The sequence below is a fragment of the Falco cherrug genome, chromosome 7, assembly GCF_023634085.1.
Source record: "Falco cherrug isolate bFalChe1 chromosome 7, bFalChe1.pri, whole genome shotgun sequence".
NCBI classification, from domain to species: Eukaryota; Metazoa; Chordata; class Aves; order Falconiformes; family Falconidae; genus Falco; species Falco cherrug.
The window spans coordinates 70,083,878-70,102,172 of record NC_073703.1 but is presented as its reverse complement, the minus strand read 5'-3'; the positions used below and the strand labels follow the sequence as shown (position 1 = coordinate 70,102,172).

Below are 18,295 nucleotides of genomic sequence, written 5' to 3'. Positions count from 1 at the left end.
TTTCTGATCAAAAGCAAGTTATAACCATGCTTCAGCTCATTCAAGGTGAAAATCGATCCCTAACTTATGTCTACAGTCTTTTCTTTGGAACATCTCCTGTTTGCCTGCAGTCTCATTAGACAACATGCCTGAATGGCACTAGAGAAATGACCCTTTTACTGTGGGGAGTCAGACAGCCTGGTTGTCCTTGTACCAGGCGTAGTGACAAAAGAGCACGTGCCGGTGTTTTAGTGTTGAGAGCTTTTCAGTTGCTGAACTGGGGGAAGGTTATATTTTACCTTTTGAGTTATTCTAGCTGATTAGAAGTTACTGCTTTTGCTCTAATATGCTGATTTTTTTTCATTTATTTTTTCCTCCTCATCTTTTTAATCGGTAAAGATTACTTTAATCTGGAAGTGGGAAGGGATGTGAATGAAGGTTGGTATGATGTTTGGCTGACCTTTGACCTTGTAGAAACAAAGACCAAAGGCTGTTTTTTGTGTTTCTGCTTTGGACTTTGTTTTTGAGATGAGTGATCATTCCCTGTGTGTAAAGTGAGGAGGAACAGGACTGGTAGGGTGAAAACACTAGCAGAGACTCTGCACAGCTGTTTTTGAATAACCTTTTACCAGTTGGTTATGTTCTCATGTCCAGTTGTACTGGATAAGAAACATGCTTCATGTCAGGGGTATTTCCATGGGTAAACTTAATGACCGATTCCATGCATTGGAAGAAAACAGTGATGGGGTTTGCCATCCCACGTTCATGCTTTGTGCCTCATCTTCTGCACTTTGGTGTTCTTGACTATTGTAATCCTGTAGGGCCTTTAACGTTACTGCGCAGATACAAGGATGGGGTTTCCATGGAGTAGCTCAGTCTCTTTTGTGCATGTGCAAGTGTGTGTGTGTGTATTCATGTTCATTTATGTGTGCATGCTGGCTCACTGGGATTCCCACTGGGCACTTCACTGTTTTTTAAATGTTTTTGTCTCTGTTGTACAGGTATAAAATCGCTGCATTAACTTGTTCTTACCAAGTGCGTGTGGTATCTTGTGTTTCTAACTGTAATGGGAAATGATGCTGGGACTCCATCTCATTGCTGCTGTTTGACCACTTTCCATCTTCCTTTTTAATTTTTATTTCATGCACATCCATTGATATTTTTTCCTCAGTGATGCAGGTGTTTTTGATAGTGCCCTTGAAATAACAGTGTGTGCAATAATGTCCTTGAAGATGCGATACATTGGTTCCACGGTGCCAAATTTCAAGTCAAGCACTATCTCTAAGATTAATTATGCTGGCCCTTGTTGTCTTGGGCTTCCGAGCATCCTTCCTGCTCTAGCGTCATTTGGGTTTTGTTTTGAGGGAGGGCTGGGAAGAAGCTGGTAGTTGGATTCTTTTGATGCTGATGGTGGGGAGTGTAGATATTGTAGTACACTACTAATTGTATATTTTGTGTCCCAGTATTTGGGTTAAATACTATAATGGAGATTATTACTGAAGCTGGCCCAGTAAGCAATGAAGGTGGGTTCCCTACAGCATGAGCTGTGCATGATATAACAATTTCCAGCATTCCCTATGCCTGACTTTGGGCTACCTTTCTCACTGGGTAACCAGTACCACATGATCTATACTAGTCACCCCCAATGCATTATGCTTTTACATATAGTGACTAATTTGAAGATGGTTCTTGTTGTGGAACTGCATGCAGAGCAGCTGAACTTTTCTTGCCTTTCACCTCCTGCTCTCATTACCATCTTCTCTTTTTCTCTCTGCATTACTCCCATTACTGTTTTCTGCCGATGTGTGATGCTAGAATATGATATACGCTGCTGCTTTTTTGGAGTTTCCATTTTGTTTGAAGTCTGTTACCTGTAATCTGAATAGGTGTGTTAGCCAGCCTTAGCGTTGCTTGTTACTGTCCTGGGATCAGATTGTTTTCCTCCCACCCCTTCCTTTCATCCTGTTTCCTCTCCATTTAGGAAACAGGCGAGCCCTTGTGGATCAAAAGTCTTCAGTGATTAAGCACAGCCCAACGGTGAAGAGAGAATCTCCATCACCTCAGGGACGAACTAGCAATTCCAGGTAATATTTTTCATTTCTTTTGGAGTATAAAGTGTGGTTAGAGTGGCCCCGTACTTGGCTAGTGTTTCCTCAGAAGTCTAGCTGTTGAAAACTAAATAATACTTTTCTGTGGCGCTAAACCTGCACGTATTATTGTCCAAGAAGATTCGGTATGGATGGTTTTACAGTTAGTTGTACACGTACGTATTTTTCTGTGCTCCATAATGTATCCTTTTTCTGTCTGAGATCAAAAAAATTCTAGGTCCCTACTTTAACTCAATATTCATTCTTTGTAACAGTCTGTTCTGAACAAGGTAGTCTAGCCAGGGGAGTTGTGATACAGCATGCAGGGGATCAGCTGGGTCGTATGAAGCAGTTTGATTCCATGAATTCACATGGAACTCCTTTCTCAGCCTTGAGAAAGTGCAGGTAAACACTACCTGACCTGTGCCTGTGCTTTCTCCTCCTTTCTTATGTAGCAGTCATGGGTAGAGTGACATTTACTTTGAGCTTTTGGAGTTGGGAGACAAGGAAGAACAGTAACTGCAGTTCAGACTGGGGAATGCAGCAGGCTCCACAGGAGTTCCCTCCCTTTTACCATTCCCTCCCCTGTGGCAAAACAAGCTGAAGCAGTACACGTGCCAGGGCTGCTGCACTAGTGCTCACCGTAGCGCTGTGCTTCCTCTTTTTGGGAAAACCTTCAGGCCAGACAAGGTGGCTGTGGGAGAAGGTTGTGGCACAGAGGATTCCTACGGATTCTGAGGAGGGCTGTGAAGGCAAGGAGTAGAGTGGTAGCTAGAGGGACTAGAGGAAAACCTGGTTATGGGTTATTATAGGAAATAAGGGACAAAATAAAATATTTGCTACTACACCTGTAGAACAGAGCTTGGGCTGTGTGCAGTTACGCTAGTAGCAGGCATAGCTAGATTTGAACTTCTTTCCTTGCAACCTTTGCGTTGGTAGGAAAAGCGTTTCTGTGTGTGTCCTGGCCATATGTGTCTTCCCATGCAAGCCAAGGGAAGCAGAGGGCTAACTTTTGCCTGCTTCCTCTGAAATCCATCAGTGAGAACCAGCAGTTCCTGAAGGAGGTGGTACACAACGTTCTCGATGGGCAAGGTGTTGGCTGGCTGAACATGAAGAGAGTCCGACGTCTGCTGGAGAGTGAGCAGCTCCGTGTCTTTGTACTAAGCAAGCTGAATCGCACAATCCAGTCGGAAGAAGATGCTCGACAAGATGTCATTCAGGATGTGGTCAGTGTTGAACCCGGCAGGGTCCTCATACCTTGTGGCGGCTGAGGCTCAATTTGTAGAACGTTTTTGCTAAATGGCCTCCTAAAAGCTGATGTTACAGCAGTTTTGGAATGTATGTTCTTTAATTACTTTCTCATTTCTGAAATCATGACACTAACGGGATTTTCATTGCAGGAGATCAGCCGCAAGGTTTATAAAGGCATGCTGGACTTGCTGAAGTGCACAGTGTTGAGCCTGGAGCAGTCTTATGCAAATGCTGGCCTGGGAGGCATGGCCAGTGTTTTTGGCCTGCTCGAGATAGCACATACGCACTATTACAACAAAGGTAAGAGAACTGTTTGTGAGAATGCAGTGTTCGTGAACCAAACAGGATCCTTATTGTGAAGGTTGATGTTTTGTGGCTTCTGATATTTCAGGAGTTTCATGACACTTTCAAAAATAGGTGAGAACTGTGCCATTGTTGTGAGACCTTACAAAGCTTGAAACCATTTCCTGCACACGTGTAACTGGACCAGAGCAGAATAACAGCCATACTGATATTCGATTGAAAATGGAAACTGTGCAACGAGATATAAAACTTGGGACTTTTACAGATAAAGTGGAAATTCTGAGAGTGGGGACCGTCAGCTAACACTGTCTTCACTACAGTCGTGGAAAATTATACCAAACATCCTTGAACAGGCAGGGAGATTTTTCTAATGCGGAACCATACAAGACATATCTCGCCAACCACCTTGCATTCCATAACGATTCTTATATCACTAAGTACTCTTGGAGAAGACAGTCTGAAAATACCTCTTTATTTTTCATCTTTTTCTTAAAATCTGATTCTTAATGCAAAATAAGAAAATGCATGTGTAAGGAAAAAGACCAAAAAGATGACAAAAAGCTTCCTCTCTGCTTAGTATCTGATTCAGCTGCTCAAATGATGAAAAGCTATTTATTTCGTTGTAGCAGAGGAGTAACATCTACTAAACACTTTACAGTTGTGTTCTGGGTGGCTTGCATCAGGGATATTATGAGTTGGCTTAGTTGTCCTGGGGGTTACTGGCGTTCCTTTCCACTTGTTAGAATGCTGAGGAGGGTAAGGAAGGCTGTGCTAGTGCAACAGTCCTGAACGTGGGGAATAGGCTCATTCTGGTAATCACAAGCCTTTTAGTCTGACACTGATACTAACCAAAATTATAGAGCGACTGATGTGTAGTGGCTTTAGAGTCAAGGCTTGCTAATGTAAAATCAGATACCATAATTCGATGGTAAGTAGAGTTTACCCAGTAAATTAATCGTGGTCACAATAGACGAAATTTGTTAGATGCTTTTAAAGCCTTCATACATCTTTAAAGGACTTCTCTTATTATTGCATGACACCTTGGTTTATAGCCAGATTTTAGCTGTTTAGTATGTTTTACCTGTTTTCAAAGAGTTGATATTTCTAGAAATGTTTTATAGAAATTAGTGCTTATCTTGATGTTCTTTAACCTATAGTATTGATTTAGTAATCCTAAAAATTTTCAGTTTGCATATGATACATACTGTTTGAATGGGATGTGATAGATATGGGTTATTTGTCTAGAGGAAGCTGAATCTTAAGAAAGCATGGCTGTGATTAATTTATTTTTATATGGCCAAACAAAGGGCTTGTGTTCAGGAACAAGGACGGCTGGCAATAATAGCAGGACTGGGAACTGTATCCTAGGAAGCAGTGTCTCTGAAAATGGCAGCTATGTGTGCACGTCCCACTGTTTACTGTGTCTGTAAAAACTGGGGAGGGGGGCACTGTGTAAACCTGGGAATATCGGTTTGGAATGCAGCTCCTGTTCTGTCTCTGGATATGTCACTAACAAGACCCGCAGCTGAGGTAGTGCTTCCTGTTCTGTTCGTCGCAGCTTGAAAAAACGAGGAGGTTTCTGAAAAAGCCCGCAAGAAACTGGGAAAACACTTTTGCTCTGAAAGATGGAGATATTGAGTCTGTTGAATGTTAAGTGTTGATTGTTTTCAATTATTGTCTAAATGGAAAGGTGTTGCTGATAGCATAAAAGCTAAAGATAGAATCTTTAATCTACTGGAAAAAGTGTCACAAGGTCCAGCGGTACAACAAATTTAGAGGTTAGGATATGAAATTTTGACTATTAGCCTCATCAGCTATTGGAACAGATTGTGCAGGTTTGCAGGAGGTTCTTTGTGGAAAACCTGATTTTAATTATTCTATTCTGGAAGTTCTGGTGTAATTCAAACCGTGGAGTTTGATACAGAGAAATAATCCAAACTGCCTTGGGGGATGTGTGATTATGGGAAGTCTTGGAGAATGATGGAAGAGCTTTAGCTGATAGTTTTTTGAGGGTTTTTTCCTACCTGAAGTTTCATTTAGTGTAACCTTTGCACTGCGAGGGGAGCTTGCTTGTATTCTAGAAGTGATATTCATAGTAGTTCAGGCAGAGTTGTTTAACTTTGCACAGCTCAGCAGGGGAGATACTACAGTTACTGTGTCAGAGAAGATTCCTAGGTTTCAAATATACAGGAAGGAGATAATTTGAGTATCCCAAAACCAGCACTCTGGCTTTGTCCTCTACCGTTTCCACCAGTGCATCAGTCAGTCTATCTGCAAGTCATGGTGACCTGTGGGAACAAATGTGGGACTGAGCTGTTTCAGTGCCAGGCTTAGGGAGACCATCTGTCTGATCTTCCTTTTCCTGCTCTCATTTCCTTTTTCTTTATGTTTTTTTTTTTTCTTTTCCCAACACTTTGGTTTTTTTCTTTAAAGAACCAGAAAAAAGAAAACGAAGTCCAACGGATGGATCTGTCACTCCAGTTGGCAAGGATCCTGCGTCATCCCCAAGAGTGGAGCCAAAACCTGCGATGCAGCTGCCGGTACCTCAGCTAATGCCAAAGGCACCGAGCCCTGCAGGCAAAGGGCCAAGGGAGTTTGACACAAGGAGTCTAAAGGAAGAAAATTTTATTGCTTCCATTGGTGTGTATTGAGGTGCATGTGAAGTGCAGGAGGGACTATTTTGCCTTTAGGTTCTACTTGCATTCTCTCCATTTTAACACACTACATTGCTGCTGTAACATGCTTCATTTACACCTTAGATCACAATGAACAATCATACGTGTTTTCACTCTACTCTTGGATGAACTATCCAGGGCAGTTTTCTCCCAGAAGTTTTCTAATCTTGATTGTTTCTGAATTTCATTACACTTCAGACAGCTTTGTTTGCTTTGTGATTGATGTTTTCAAGCAACAGGAAACGGCAAAGGGGAAACGGGGCAGCAGGACTTGTAAAGGGCAACTGTGGGAGGGACTACATGAAACAAAAGTTTTGTAGTCATTGCTGACTACCTGTGGGTTGTCTAGATTGTATCCTGATAGAAGTGGGACCCAGGATCTGCTGATTGTTAAGAATAAAAACTGCCGGAAAGATTTTAGTTGTAGTGTTACAGTTTCAGGGAGCAGGACTGATGGATCTTCCTTCTATGCAACAGCAAATGGAATGCATGTCCTTCTAAACAGCATCTGCTAGGCTGGTCACTGGAAATTTTGCCAGTCTAATTTCTTAGCTGGTGTAGCTTTTATCTATGTCTGGGAAAAAGTTAGAGGTAGGCTTTAAACTATGTTACCTGAAGAGAGCCTTAGACATTTTTGGGGGAGGGAAAAAAAAAAAAAGAAAAAAAATGTTTTGGTTGGATCCAACCTGCTGTGGATTGTAAACAACAGGAAAATACCATCAGCATATGAGAGAGATTCTTTGGTAACTCCAAAAATATGTCATGTTAAATTTTAGGCATTGCTTCTTACAGGCTGTTTAAAATAACTTTTTAATGGAATCACCATATGAAAGATTAATCTTCTGAGAGCAGCGTGCTGCTGTGAGGCTGTACCTGCAGTATGTGGCGTAAGGCAAGGGAATGTGTGTATCGGGCAGTTACATGGCAGGAGTGCAGATGTTCATTCTTGCACCCACATCACAGCTGCAGGCTGAGTGGTGCTGAGTCCTTCAGAACTGATACTGAGCCCCTCTGACTTGATTTGGTTTCTTGTGTCAAGAGGTAACCTATGGAGGCAGTTGCTCAGAAACTAGCCTTGCACTCTATTTGAAAATCTGTCAGGGAGTTAAGAAGGATGCAGATTTCTAGCATTTCAGTTCAGCGGTTTGGATTGCTCTGGGTACTTAATTTCTGTTCTGTAGAAAACGCAAAAAGCAAAGTGTGCTTCTGACACTGCTAAGAATAAAACAGAAGCTAGGACAGCGTTCTTTTGAAGAATGAAGAGACAGCTTTTGACTGGATTGCTGAGACTGCTCCTTTCCCTCAGATGAAATGAAAGCCTCATGGAAATGGAAATCATGGAGATCAGAGAGTCCACGTTTGTGAAGCATCGATGGAAGTGCTTTTCAAAAGAAGTGATACTTAATATGTTATGTTAACTACTGTTGCCAGAATATTAACCTTAAACAATTCACAGCCTTCAAGGACGGGCAACAGGTAAATTCCTGTTGGTGGTTCTGATGCTGTAATGATTTCCATTTCTCTTCTATGGAACTAAGTCAGGAGAAGGATATGGTTTCACCAAAACTGATCAGAGTTTGAAAGACTTACGTGCTTTTTCTGAAGCCTTTTTTTTCTAGCTGGTTTTGTCTGTCACCAAGTACCATGAGCTAGTGTGCAAGTCAGACTTGAAGAAACTGCTCTAAAAACAATGTAGTGTCCATGTTCATCTGACTCTTGAGGTCTTGAAGTAAAGGGAATTTCTCTTTCTGTGTTGCTGGAAGGTAATAAAAAGTTACTCGGCTGTTATGCTTCCTTTATGTTCTGTTATGGAGGCTTCAGTATAAGACAATACTGGGACCAGCATTAGTCATGGCTGGGCTGAAATTCCTTCTGTAGTGAAACACAGGCTTTCTCATTCAAAGTAACTTCTTATGGGAAGGAGATAAACATCTACGTGTTGCTGAAATAACAAAGTATTCGTAAGTAATTCCATTTAAACATAAGAAAAAAAAATTATGTGAAGATGATCCAACACTAGAACAGGTTGCTGGGAAAGGTTGTGAATTCTCCATCTGTGGAGACAGTGAACGCCTGACTGGACATGGTCCTGTGGCAGCCTGCTCCAGGTGACCTTGCTCTGAGCAGGGAGCTTTGACTAGGTGATCTCCAGAGGTCCCTTTGAAACTCATCAGTTCCTTGATTCTGTGAAGTTGGGAAGGTTCTTACGGCCTTGGGTGGCAGATACGTAAATAAAACTCTCAATGAATCTGTCGGTATTGTATGGGCAAAATACAAATTGGGCTGCTAACCTTTTGACCTAGTTACAAGAGGAAATACTAGAATGAGAAGTCAGACTAGAATTGTAACATGAAGTGTATGTTGCTGTGGTTGTTGAACTGCATCTCTGAGATCTAGAAGTACGCTAGCTGAATGTTGTGTGCATTCTTCTTGTGCTACAGGAGCAACGGCCAGGAGGTTCACAGGTTTCCGAAGTTCAGGATGGATATGTTCCTGCTTGACAGCCTTTTGTTGTTCATTTTTCAGAAAGTTTATGGTTTCTTGTGTACCTCCTGAAGTATGTAGGATGCTCACTTGTAACAGGGAGTGCTGTTGGTGTTCAAAATTCTTAGAAGAGTGGTGGATTTTTATGAGTTGAGGACTGATCCTCGCTGTGCTTTAATACCTAATTGTTTAGATTGGAAATTCATTGTGAAGATGGTGCTTCTGATATATCATTTCCTAAAAGGTCACCAATTATTTGCTTACTTCTGGAGTTCTTGTCTTCCAGGGTCCATGGTCATCACCTGTAGTGTTGGCCTTTTTGTTAGGACACCGGTGGCTTTAAAGTTGATAGTTAATAGTTTCCCTCTTTACGTTAGTTATTAGTTTAGTTTATTGCATACTTGCAGTAACTGTCAATGAAGTGTCAGTACTTACTGAAGTTTCCATTACTACTTCTTAAATAATTGCTTAATGCTGGTGGATCACTTTATTTTGACAGTTTTTTGAAACAGAAAAGAATGTGCTACCTACTTTGCATCAGATCCTTTTTGGACCTGCTGTCCTGTTTAGTTCAGGCTCATGTAACAAAGCCATAAGCACACTATTTTATACCCCTTGAGTTTATCTGAGGTTTTCCTTTTCTTCTTTGACAAAATAGTTGAGAGTAAAATCTAGACTGTTTTTAGTGCACTGGGATATACCCTACCCAGAATTAACAGGCAAGTCAGCTGAAAGTAATCTAATGGCAGGTATTGTAGCTTTCAGCCTGGTGGTTTTTAAAGTGAAGCCATATAAACTGGGCACTTAAAGAGACCAGATGTTTTCAAAGCCCTTTAACAAACAAACTCAGTACATCTTGAAGAGAATGTTATCTGTGTCAGTGTGTGCTCAGCTAGATAAGCCTATAGGATGCTGTTTGGATCTATAAGCAATTTTATCCTATCCATCTGTGTACTTATGAAAGTTGAAGGAACATCCATCAATCGTGAAGCAGATATAGAAATCAGTTGGCTAGCAGCTGTCTTTCTAGCTTTTTCTCCCTTGCTACATTTGCCTTGCTCCTAAAATGTTTAATGATAATACTTTGGAGCTTTCCTACACAATCATAATACTATGCTTTTTTAATTTTTCTTTTTTTCAAGAGACATTTTGTGAAAGAGAACTTTTTGGAGCCTTTCTTGCCCTGATTTCTGCCATTTGCGGGATGGGATGGTTTTCTGACACGCTTCTAGTGACTTTAGTTGCCTGGCAAGCTTCCTCGAAGAGCAATAAAAGATTGTTGTACTTTTCCCTTCCCTTTGCTGCTTTTCTGAGAGTATCTTCCTCTGTAGCATTGCCAGCTTTAACTGTGCTAGTGAGAGAGGACAGTGTCCAGCATTCTGTCAGTTCAGCATGTCAGCTTGTACCGTCTCCCTTGGCCAGCAGGCCAGCACCTGGAATGATCTGATGTTTCTGAGCAGAAAAGATGGCTGCGTTTCGGAGGGTTGAGGAATGTGAGTGATGGAGAAGTGCAAGTGCCTCATCACTGTTTCTTCTCAGGGCTAAGCTTCAAATGAAAAGAGTGCATGCAGATGTCAGACTTTTTTTTCCTTTTCTCTGCATTGTATCCTCTTATGGCATTCCTTGCCTTGATTGGAATAGTCACCTAATTGAATTTTGGAAATTAGCATTAAGCATGACTGATATCTTGCTTGGTTTTGTTCTTCCCTATTTTTCATTCTTTATACCCTGATAGGAACAAGTGGATGCAGAGTTCAGCTTTTTGCATGTAGGGACTGGTTGATAGGCAGAGCCAAGCATTTATTGAGAATGCTGTCAGGTCAAAAATAACTTGGTTTATTTGTAAATTTTGTGATATTTTTAAAGATACAATATTGGTTAAATATTGTGTTAACCTACTGTTTAAATTTTTTTGGAATTGCTGCTGCTGTTTTTGTGCCTTTTCCTTTCAATGACTGACTTAAACTAGAGACATTAAAATGTTTCTGTTGATTAGAGCTTCTGTGGTGCCTACATTTTGGAGGAATAAATATGTGACAGTCTTAAAGGCCTTTCTCAGGAAAGGTGATTAATTGCATTATATGTGTTCATAATGGCTGGTTTTGCTTAATTGGTTCACGGTATGAAGTCATCTCCAACATTTGAAGTCTGTAAATGAGAGGTGATGCAGTGCTCGATTCCTAACATTGATTTCTTGCAAAATGGCATTAATTGACCCTTCACTCAGTAGTTGTTGTAAGTTTCTGCCTTTTTTTTGGGTTTTTTGTTTTGTTTTTCTTTTTTTTTTTTTTTTTTTTTTTGAGCTGAAGTGGTGGGGTTTTGTTTCAGATTTTTGTCCCCATTTTCACCTGTCTGACCAGCCGCTGACTCTTTCTCTTTCTCTCCTGCTTTCACTGCATCTTGAGTAGAATTGTGGAACAAGCACCAGGAAGTGAAAAAGCAAAAATCTTTGGAAAAAACGAGTAAGGAAATTAAAAAACATAGAAACTGACTCCTCCAGCCTCCCCATAACTGCCAACTCCCCAGGTGCAGGGTGAGCTTGCATCTATGGCACACAGTTTTTATACCCACAAAAGCCTGCATTATAGAGCAGACCAAACAGATCAGTTTGCCCTGGGGAAATTGTGTCCAAATGTCTCTTCTTTTTTTTTTTTTTTCTTTCTTTTTTTTCCTCCCCTGAATGTTGCCTTCTTCAAAGAAGGGGAAGCAGATATTCTGCATCCTCACCGTATCAGATGTGTATGGAAGGATTTTAAGATATTCAGTCTCCTTTCTTAAAAGTTAAAGACCAGTTTTGCTTAACAAGTCTTTGACATGAATCTATTGATTGGATGTTACTGAACAAAGAATTCTCTGTGCTTTCAAGCTGTGGGATGGCAAATTGTGTTACCTGGCATCAGCCATGAACAGTTTATGACCGCAGTCAGTCTGCAACAAGAAATACCTTCGAGGGGGAGAGAGAAGGTGTATGTGAAGAATTGTATTTAGTGATGGCTGTTTGAGAATAGCCGCATAATAAGGAATTAACCCCATTTTGGTTTTTTATATCCCATATTAAAGGAGTGAAATAGTCTGAGGCTGTTTGCAGAATCTAAATAGTAGTCTAAATCTACACAATTCTTAACACCTATTGAAATATGATATTGAATAAAATATGGAATATGTATTATCTGCAGGTGTAGCACCAGGTTTTGCTCTTTTGGCTGTCACTGTTGTAAATAAGGAAATATGACATAAGGACAATAATTAGTCTATAATAACCGTGATGTAGTAGGTGCTTCCTAACTGTAAGTGTAGTTTCTACTTTGCAGAGCTGGTGCCCCTTTTACAGACTGAAGATTGGGGAGGATGAATAGCTGAGATGAATGGGTGATAATTCCTGACATTCTGACTAGGCCTGGATTTGCTGTTAGTAATATTATTTTTAGGCTCCTCAGTTAAATACTTCAGTTAAGTACAAGTGAGCATTTGGAGTTGGTTCAGAGAGATTGGGGCACCTACATTTAAGGTCTGACTTGCCTTCTGCTGAGGTGGGAGTGTGTGAGGCAGGCACACAGCACGTGCACACGTCTCCTGTCCCAAACTGGGCCTTTCAGGTAGGTGCCTACACTGGGAGGCATAAATCGACGTTTTAGAGTTCTATGTGTATCGGACATACAACTCCATTAAGAAGAGAAGGAGAGGTTTGCAAGGGCCTGTAAACTGATAGTGACAACAATGTGATTGTGGTTATTGTGCTCCTTAAACTCAGTTATGGCTGTTGCCCACAGCTGTCAAATAACTGAAACGCTTCAGTCAGTTTCACTTGCTTTAAAAGTGGAATTGCCAGAAATATATCTGAATTATGTGTTGGGACAAGGAACTCTCAAATTGCTTAAAACACACAGCTGAGGTTTAGTATTCTTGTTGTAGCAATGAGATACGAAACTTTTTGCTGCATCATTCCTCAAAACTAGAAATGGTGGCTGTTGGAATGAGTGGAAGTAGACTCTAGAAGTGAGCACTGTATACTTCAGTGGAAAATAAGGTCCTAAATTCTTACTAAGGTTATTTTTAGGTTTTTTTTTTTCTTTGCTATAAAATTTGTTCATACTATCTCTGTTAGAATCTTGGATGATTTGATTTACAGTAACTAAGGCATATGGATTCAGAGGCAGAATGCTATAATAAATGAAGAACACTTTCTGTAAAACGTCTCACATGGAGAATTGGTGGTTGAGTAGTAAGCTAGTATGGTCTGCACAGCCCACTTAACGGCTTTGCTATTCATGAGTTTACATACCATCTCAAACTCACTCCCACAAATCTTTGTATATTATCCTTCTCTCTCTCTCTCTCCTCCCTTCCCTTTTTCTTTCCTTTTCACTGTCTTACCCTCTCTAATATTACATATAATACAAACATGTTCATAATTCCCAGGTGGTTGTGATCAGTGGTTTTAAGGCATAGTGGCATTGTTTGCTTAGAGATACTGGGTGTAGTCATGGGTATAGAATACAAATATTCCAGCTGCTGATCATGTCTTCCTGTTACTGAATAGTTGGCAGATATGGATATGGCAGAAGTGTTGCATTCAGTCTCTTGCCCTTTCTGAGAGTAGTGACTTTGTGTGTACAGTCTATAAGACATTCTTTTCTTGCCTTGTTATTTACTTTGTTCAGTGCTTATCCAAGTTTCTTTTCAGGCTCTACTCGCCATCATTCTCTTTTCCTTCTGCCATCCCATCAGAGGACAATAGATGATATGATTCTAGAGCTGCATGGGAAATTGAACATAAAGTTCTTTATCCTTTTTTTCCCTTTCTTTGTTTTTGGGTCGGCAAGTTAATGAATGCATGATTTAAAGCTTGCTGATTCCCTCTCTCACTAATGACCTGTGTGATTGCCAACTCTGGAGAGCCATTTGTTCATGTAATTGGGGAATGTTGTAAAGTACAGCATCATACGAGCTTCCTTCTTGAAATTCTTACTGGTGTAACACCAGTTGTTGTTTATGTTCTTGTCATGTGTTGCCTGATTTTTGCCTAGATAGTTGCTGCGGGCAACCTAACAAACTCAGTCCAAGACTTTAAGCAAATCAGCAGTTTAAAAACGGATTCTGACTTCAAGTAGGTGTCCTTTATTTTGCCAAGAATAAAGGAAGTGGCTTCCTGGAGTTGAATGGCAACTGCTCTGCATGTGTTAGTGTAACTGGAAGCTACTTGACCGTTGTGTGTCCTCCTTTTTCTCTTGAATGGCTAACAAAGTTACTGTTTAGTGATAGTCATTCCTGGACTATGCCTTTGGAGTATTTGAAATTCACAGTAATGTTTGAAGAATGGTAGATGTGTCCTGCTGGCCTTGTTGTTTACAGTACCAAGGAATAAAAAAAAAAATAAAAATCAAAGGAATGGGAAAGCAAATTTGTTTTCTTGGTACTGTTCCTGCTTTCAAGTCTGTCATCTGCTTTCTGCCATACTGTTTGTTCTTGGTGCAGTAATGATTTACTTCTTCCTTTGTTCAGGGCCAGAAGGTGTGAAACACTTTGATTTGGGAGAAACGGATGAGAAGAAATCCCAGATCAGTGCAGACAGTGGCCTCAGTTTGGCCTCAGGTTCTCAGGTCAGTGGCTTCTATGCTTGCTTTATTTATGTGGTGAGAGAGAGGATTCTTCTATTCGCTACTTGATTGTGGGAAGATTTCTAGGGTTTGAGCATTATTGAAAGGCTTATTCTGTAAGGGACCAAATGTTGTGAACTTGTCAATTGTAAGACCCTGTGATCTTTTGTGACATGCAGGCAGTAGTTTCTATTTGGCTGTCTAAATAAACCAAGGAAGTGTAAGGCGTGTCATTCAAGACCCCAAAGCATTGGGAAGTGATGTTCTCTCCCTATGATAAAAACTAATGTGACTTTTCTTCCTGTCCTTTTCATGTTTTGATTGCAGAAGAGCGATTTCGACTCTGTTCCCACTGGAGGACCGGCGGTTATGGTCCGAAGTACCAGCCAGGATTCTGAAGTTAGCACAGTGGTAGGATATGCCCAAAGTGCAATCTTCACGTGATCCGCTGCTTGCTGAAGTGGGGGAGGGCATTTCATGCCTGCATTTTGTGTGGTATAGCTGCATACTGTCACACATGCATAACCTATGTCCGAGTGCTCTCTCCAGAGCCTCTGAGTGGGTGGCAAGCGTGTGTGCCTGACAGGACGTACACAGCGCTTCATTAGCAGATTGCATCCTTCATATATGGTGCTTGTTGCTGTTACGTATTCCTATGTATTGGTGTATTTATGGAACTGGTGGTTTGCAATAATTTTATAAATATGCCTTAGTTGGGTATAAACCATCTATAAAGGATAGAAGTTTAAAAATGTGACCTGAGAACAAAACGGGTAGATTGTTTGATGCATTAAAAACAAGAATAAACTTTCTGATGTATTACCTTAAAGCACTTGAATCATATCAAAATACATCCGCTTGCTTTCCAATCAACTATAGGGCCTAGAGGGAAAAGGTTACAGGAATGCACTGAGTAAAAAGTGAGTCTTCTCCCTACCACATGTTACCTGATATAGCATGTTCCAGGGATAAAACCCAAGGAACTTTACTTACTGCTGTTGTTAGTTTTTCTTCTCTCTACACTGCTGCATTCCTGTGAATATCTGGCTTTCCATGATCTTTTCCCAGCCTGTAACAAGAAAAATAGTCTGATTGTCTTTCTCTAATGGACGCAGAAATTGTATTCTATGGGATACTGCTCCAGACAGAAGAGAAGTCTAGAAGAGCTGTTGATGTCCAAGTATGTCCTTCTCCAAGCTCAGGAAAGGTCCATCCTGACAAGTAGGTAACCAGGCAAAGGCAGCAGGAGGCCTGTATGGATGGCCAAAGAGCTCCTAACTGAAATCAGACATGGAATGGAAAGGAAGTATACGAGAGGTGGAAGGCAGGGGCAGGTGACCCAGGAGAGTATACATTTGCTATCTCATCCTGCAGGGATAGGGTTAGGAAAGCCAATATGGACCTGGAGCTGAATCTGGCATGGAATGTGATTGGAAACAGGAAAGGATTCTACAAGTACATAAGCAGCAAGAGAAAGGACTGGGGAAGACGTGGGCCTGCTGCTGAATGGGGCAGGGGAGCTGGTGAGAGATGGAAAAGACTGAGGTACTTGGGGCATTCTTTGCCTTTAGTCTTTCCCAGTAAAACCAGCCTTCAGGAATCCCAGCCCCCTGAGACCGGAGGAGAAGTCTGCAATGAGAAAGGCTTGCCTTGGTGGAGGATGACCAGGCTAGGGAGTGCTTCAACAAACTGGATATACATAAATCTGTGGTTTCTGAGGGGCTGCAGCCACAAGCACTGAGAGAGCTGGCTGGTGCCATTGCGAGGCCACTCTCGATTGTCTCTGAACAGTCATGGTGATTAGAAGAGGTTCCTGAAGACTGGAAGACAGCAAATACCACTCTTATTTTCATGGAGGACAACAAGAAACATCTGGGCACCTAGCCTCACCTCAGTCCTTGGGAAAGGTCGTGGAAAAAGTCTTTCTGGAAAATGTTTCCAAACACATGCAGTACAAGAAGGTGGTTGGAACTGGTCACCGTAGATGTACAAAGGGCAGGCTGGCTTAACCAACCGGGTAGCCTTCTGCCGTGAGGTGGCTAGCGTGGAGGATGAGGGGAGAGCAGCAGTTGTTTACTTCAGCTTCTGCAAAGCTTTTGACACTGTCAAAATTGTCAACTGTAGCAATGGTGAGCTGACAAGAGTATGGGTTAGGTAAGTGGACAGGGAGGTGGGCTGAAAACTGGCTCAGCGACTGGGCTCAGAGGCTTGTGGTCAGTGGCCCAAAGTCCAGCTGGAGACAAGTCACTAGTGGTGTACCCCTGGGCTCAGTACTGGGGCCAGTGCTGTTCTGCAGCTTCACTGGTGACCTGGGTGACAGTACAGAGCAAGTTTGCAGGTGTTACAAAGCTGGGAGCGATGACTGACACACTAGGTGCTTGTGCCAGCGTTCAGAGGGGCCTCAGCAGGCTGGAGGACAGGGAGGAATCCATGAAGTTCAACAAGGGGAAAGCGCCAAGTCCAGCATCTGGGGAAGAATAACCCCAGCCACCAATACGCACTGGGGGTGACTGGCTGGAAAGCAGCTTTGCTGGGAAGGACCTTGGGATCCTGCTGGACAACAAGGTGACCGTGAGGCAGCAGTGAGCCCTTGGGGCAGAAAGGCCAGCGCTGTTCTGGGCTGCATTAGGAAGGTTGAGGGAGGTGATTCTGCTTTGCTCGGCATGGTCCTCACCAACGTACTCTAGCTGACCCTGCTTGAGCAGGGGGGCTCACCTGTAGATGATCTTAACAGATCCCTTTCAAATTGAACAGGCCTGTGGTCTCGCGGAAGGGCTTTTTGAGTCTCTCTTCATCTTTTCCTGCAGAGTAGGATTCGGTGAAAAGGTAATGTTACTGAAGGGGAAAAGGCAAATGTGGCCTTTAGTTGTACTGATGCTTGTTTTGTGCCTTAAGAAGAAACGTTTTACAACTTTTCTCTCTTTGTCTGTTGAAGGTAACTGTTTTTCTCCACAGGTTAGTAACAGTTCCGGAGAGACATTAGGAGCAGACAGTGACTTGAGTAGCAACGCTGGTGATGGCCCGAGTGTGGAGAACGGTGGCAATCTGGCAGGATCCAGAGGCACTGTGTCAGACAGTGAAATTGAGACAAACTCTGCTACTAGCTCTATCTTTGTAAGGGCATTGCAGACTTCCCTTTTTTATTTTTCTTTTCTTTTTTTTTTTTTTTTTTTTGAAACTAAATCTTGTACAGTAATCATTTCAATGTGTGTGCATGTATGGAAAATGATCTCTGAATCTGTTCTAAGGGTTATACAGCAGTGACTTCTTTAATATTTTAATATTGTAATTTTGTATGGATCCACGTACATTTCTTCATTTCCTGTGTAATATATGGTTCTTTAAGAACAGTAGATTTACATCTCACACCATGTTACAGGCTCTGACAATGTTTCATTCCCTCATTCATTTTTTCTCCCAACCAAATGGGCATTTAGTTGCCCCTCAGACCAAAACAACATCGATGGGCGTCGTTTACCCTTCCTAAGAGGAACAGACTCTCTCTTAGGAGCAGCTGTTTGATACAGGAAAGGGATGACCCACTGAAGGTTTCACAGCTGTTCTGTTTCTTTAAAACATTAATTCTGTTTGAAGTGTAATGATAATTTTAAAATACATTTTTCTAGTTGAGGGATCTGTATGCAGCAAAATTCAAATGATCTGGGAGCACTTCTTGTTCATTTTGGTTTTTAAAGTCCTTGATTATTGGGTGTAGCCTCTAATGTCCATCTTACCAAGAAAATAATTGTGTACTCAATTCGGCTAAATCAAGCTGTCAGACAAATATGAAAACAACTTGCAATGTCTTAAGATTGGTCTCACTGTGCATTATTTTATAATTCTTATAAGATCATAAAAGCCTTTACAGGACTTCTAATTTTAAGCAACAAACAAAATCATTGTGCTCCATTGCAGATTT

At 41.5% G+C, this 18,295-nt stretch overlaps 1 protein-coding gene across 28 annotated transcripts in view; it reads left to right on the top strand.

Moving 5' to 3' along the window:
- MADD (MAP kinase activating death domain) overlaps positions 1 to 18,295 on the top strand; it is a 76,917-nt gene that overhangs the window by 33,054 nt on the left and 25,568 nt on the right. For 9 of the 28 annotated variants that reach the window (XM_055716955.1, XM_055716949.1, XM_055716948.1 and 6 more), the window contains 10 exons: positions 379 to 417; positions 1,443 to 1,502; positions 1,961 to 2,063; positions 3,106 to 3,292; positions 3,467 to 3,617; positions 6,054 to 6,260; positions 11,188 to 11,241; positions 14,282 to 14,379; positions 14,704 to 14,787; positions 17,332 to 17,490. In XM_055716955.1, coding sequence (XP_055572930.1) covers positions 379 to 417; positions 1,443 to 1,502; positions 1,961 to 2,063; positions 3,106 to 3,292; positions 3,467 to 3,617; positions 6,054 to 6,260; positions 11,188 to 11,241; positions 14,282 to 14,379; positions 14,704 to 14,787; positions 17,332 to 17,490 — 1,142 coding nt within the window. The remainder of the gene's footprint in view (positions 1 to 378; positions 418 to 1,442; positions 1,503 to 1,960; positions 2,064 to 3,105; positions 3,293 to 3,466; positions 3,618 to 6,053; positions 6,261 to 11,187; positions 11,242 to 14,281; positions 14,380 to 14,703; positions 14,788 to 17,331; positions 17,491 to 18,295) is intronic. The other 19 variants (XM_055716963.1, XM_055716969.1, XM_055716954.1 and 16 more) reach the window with 7 other exon arrangements.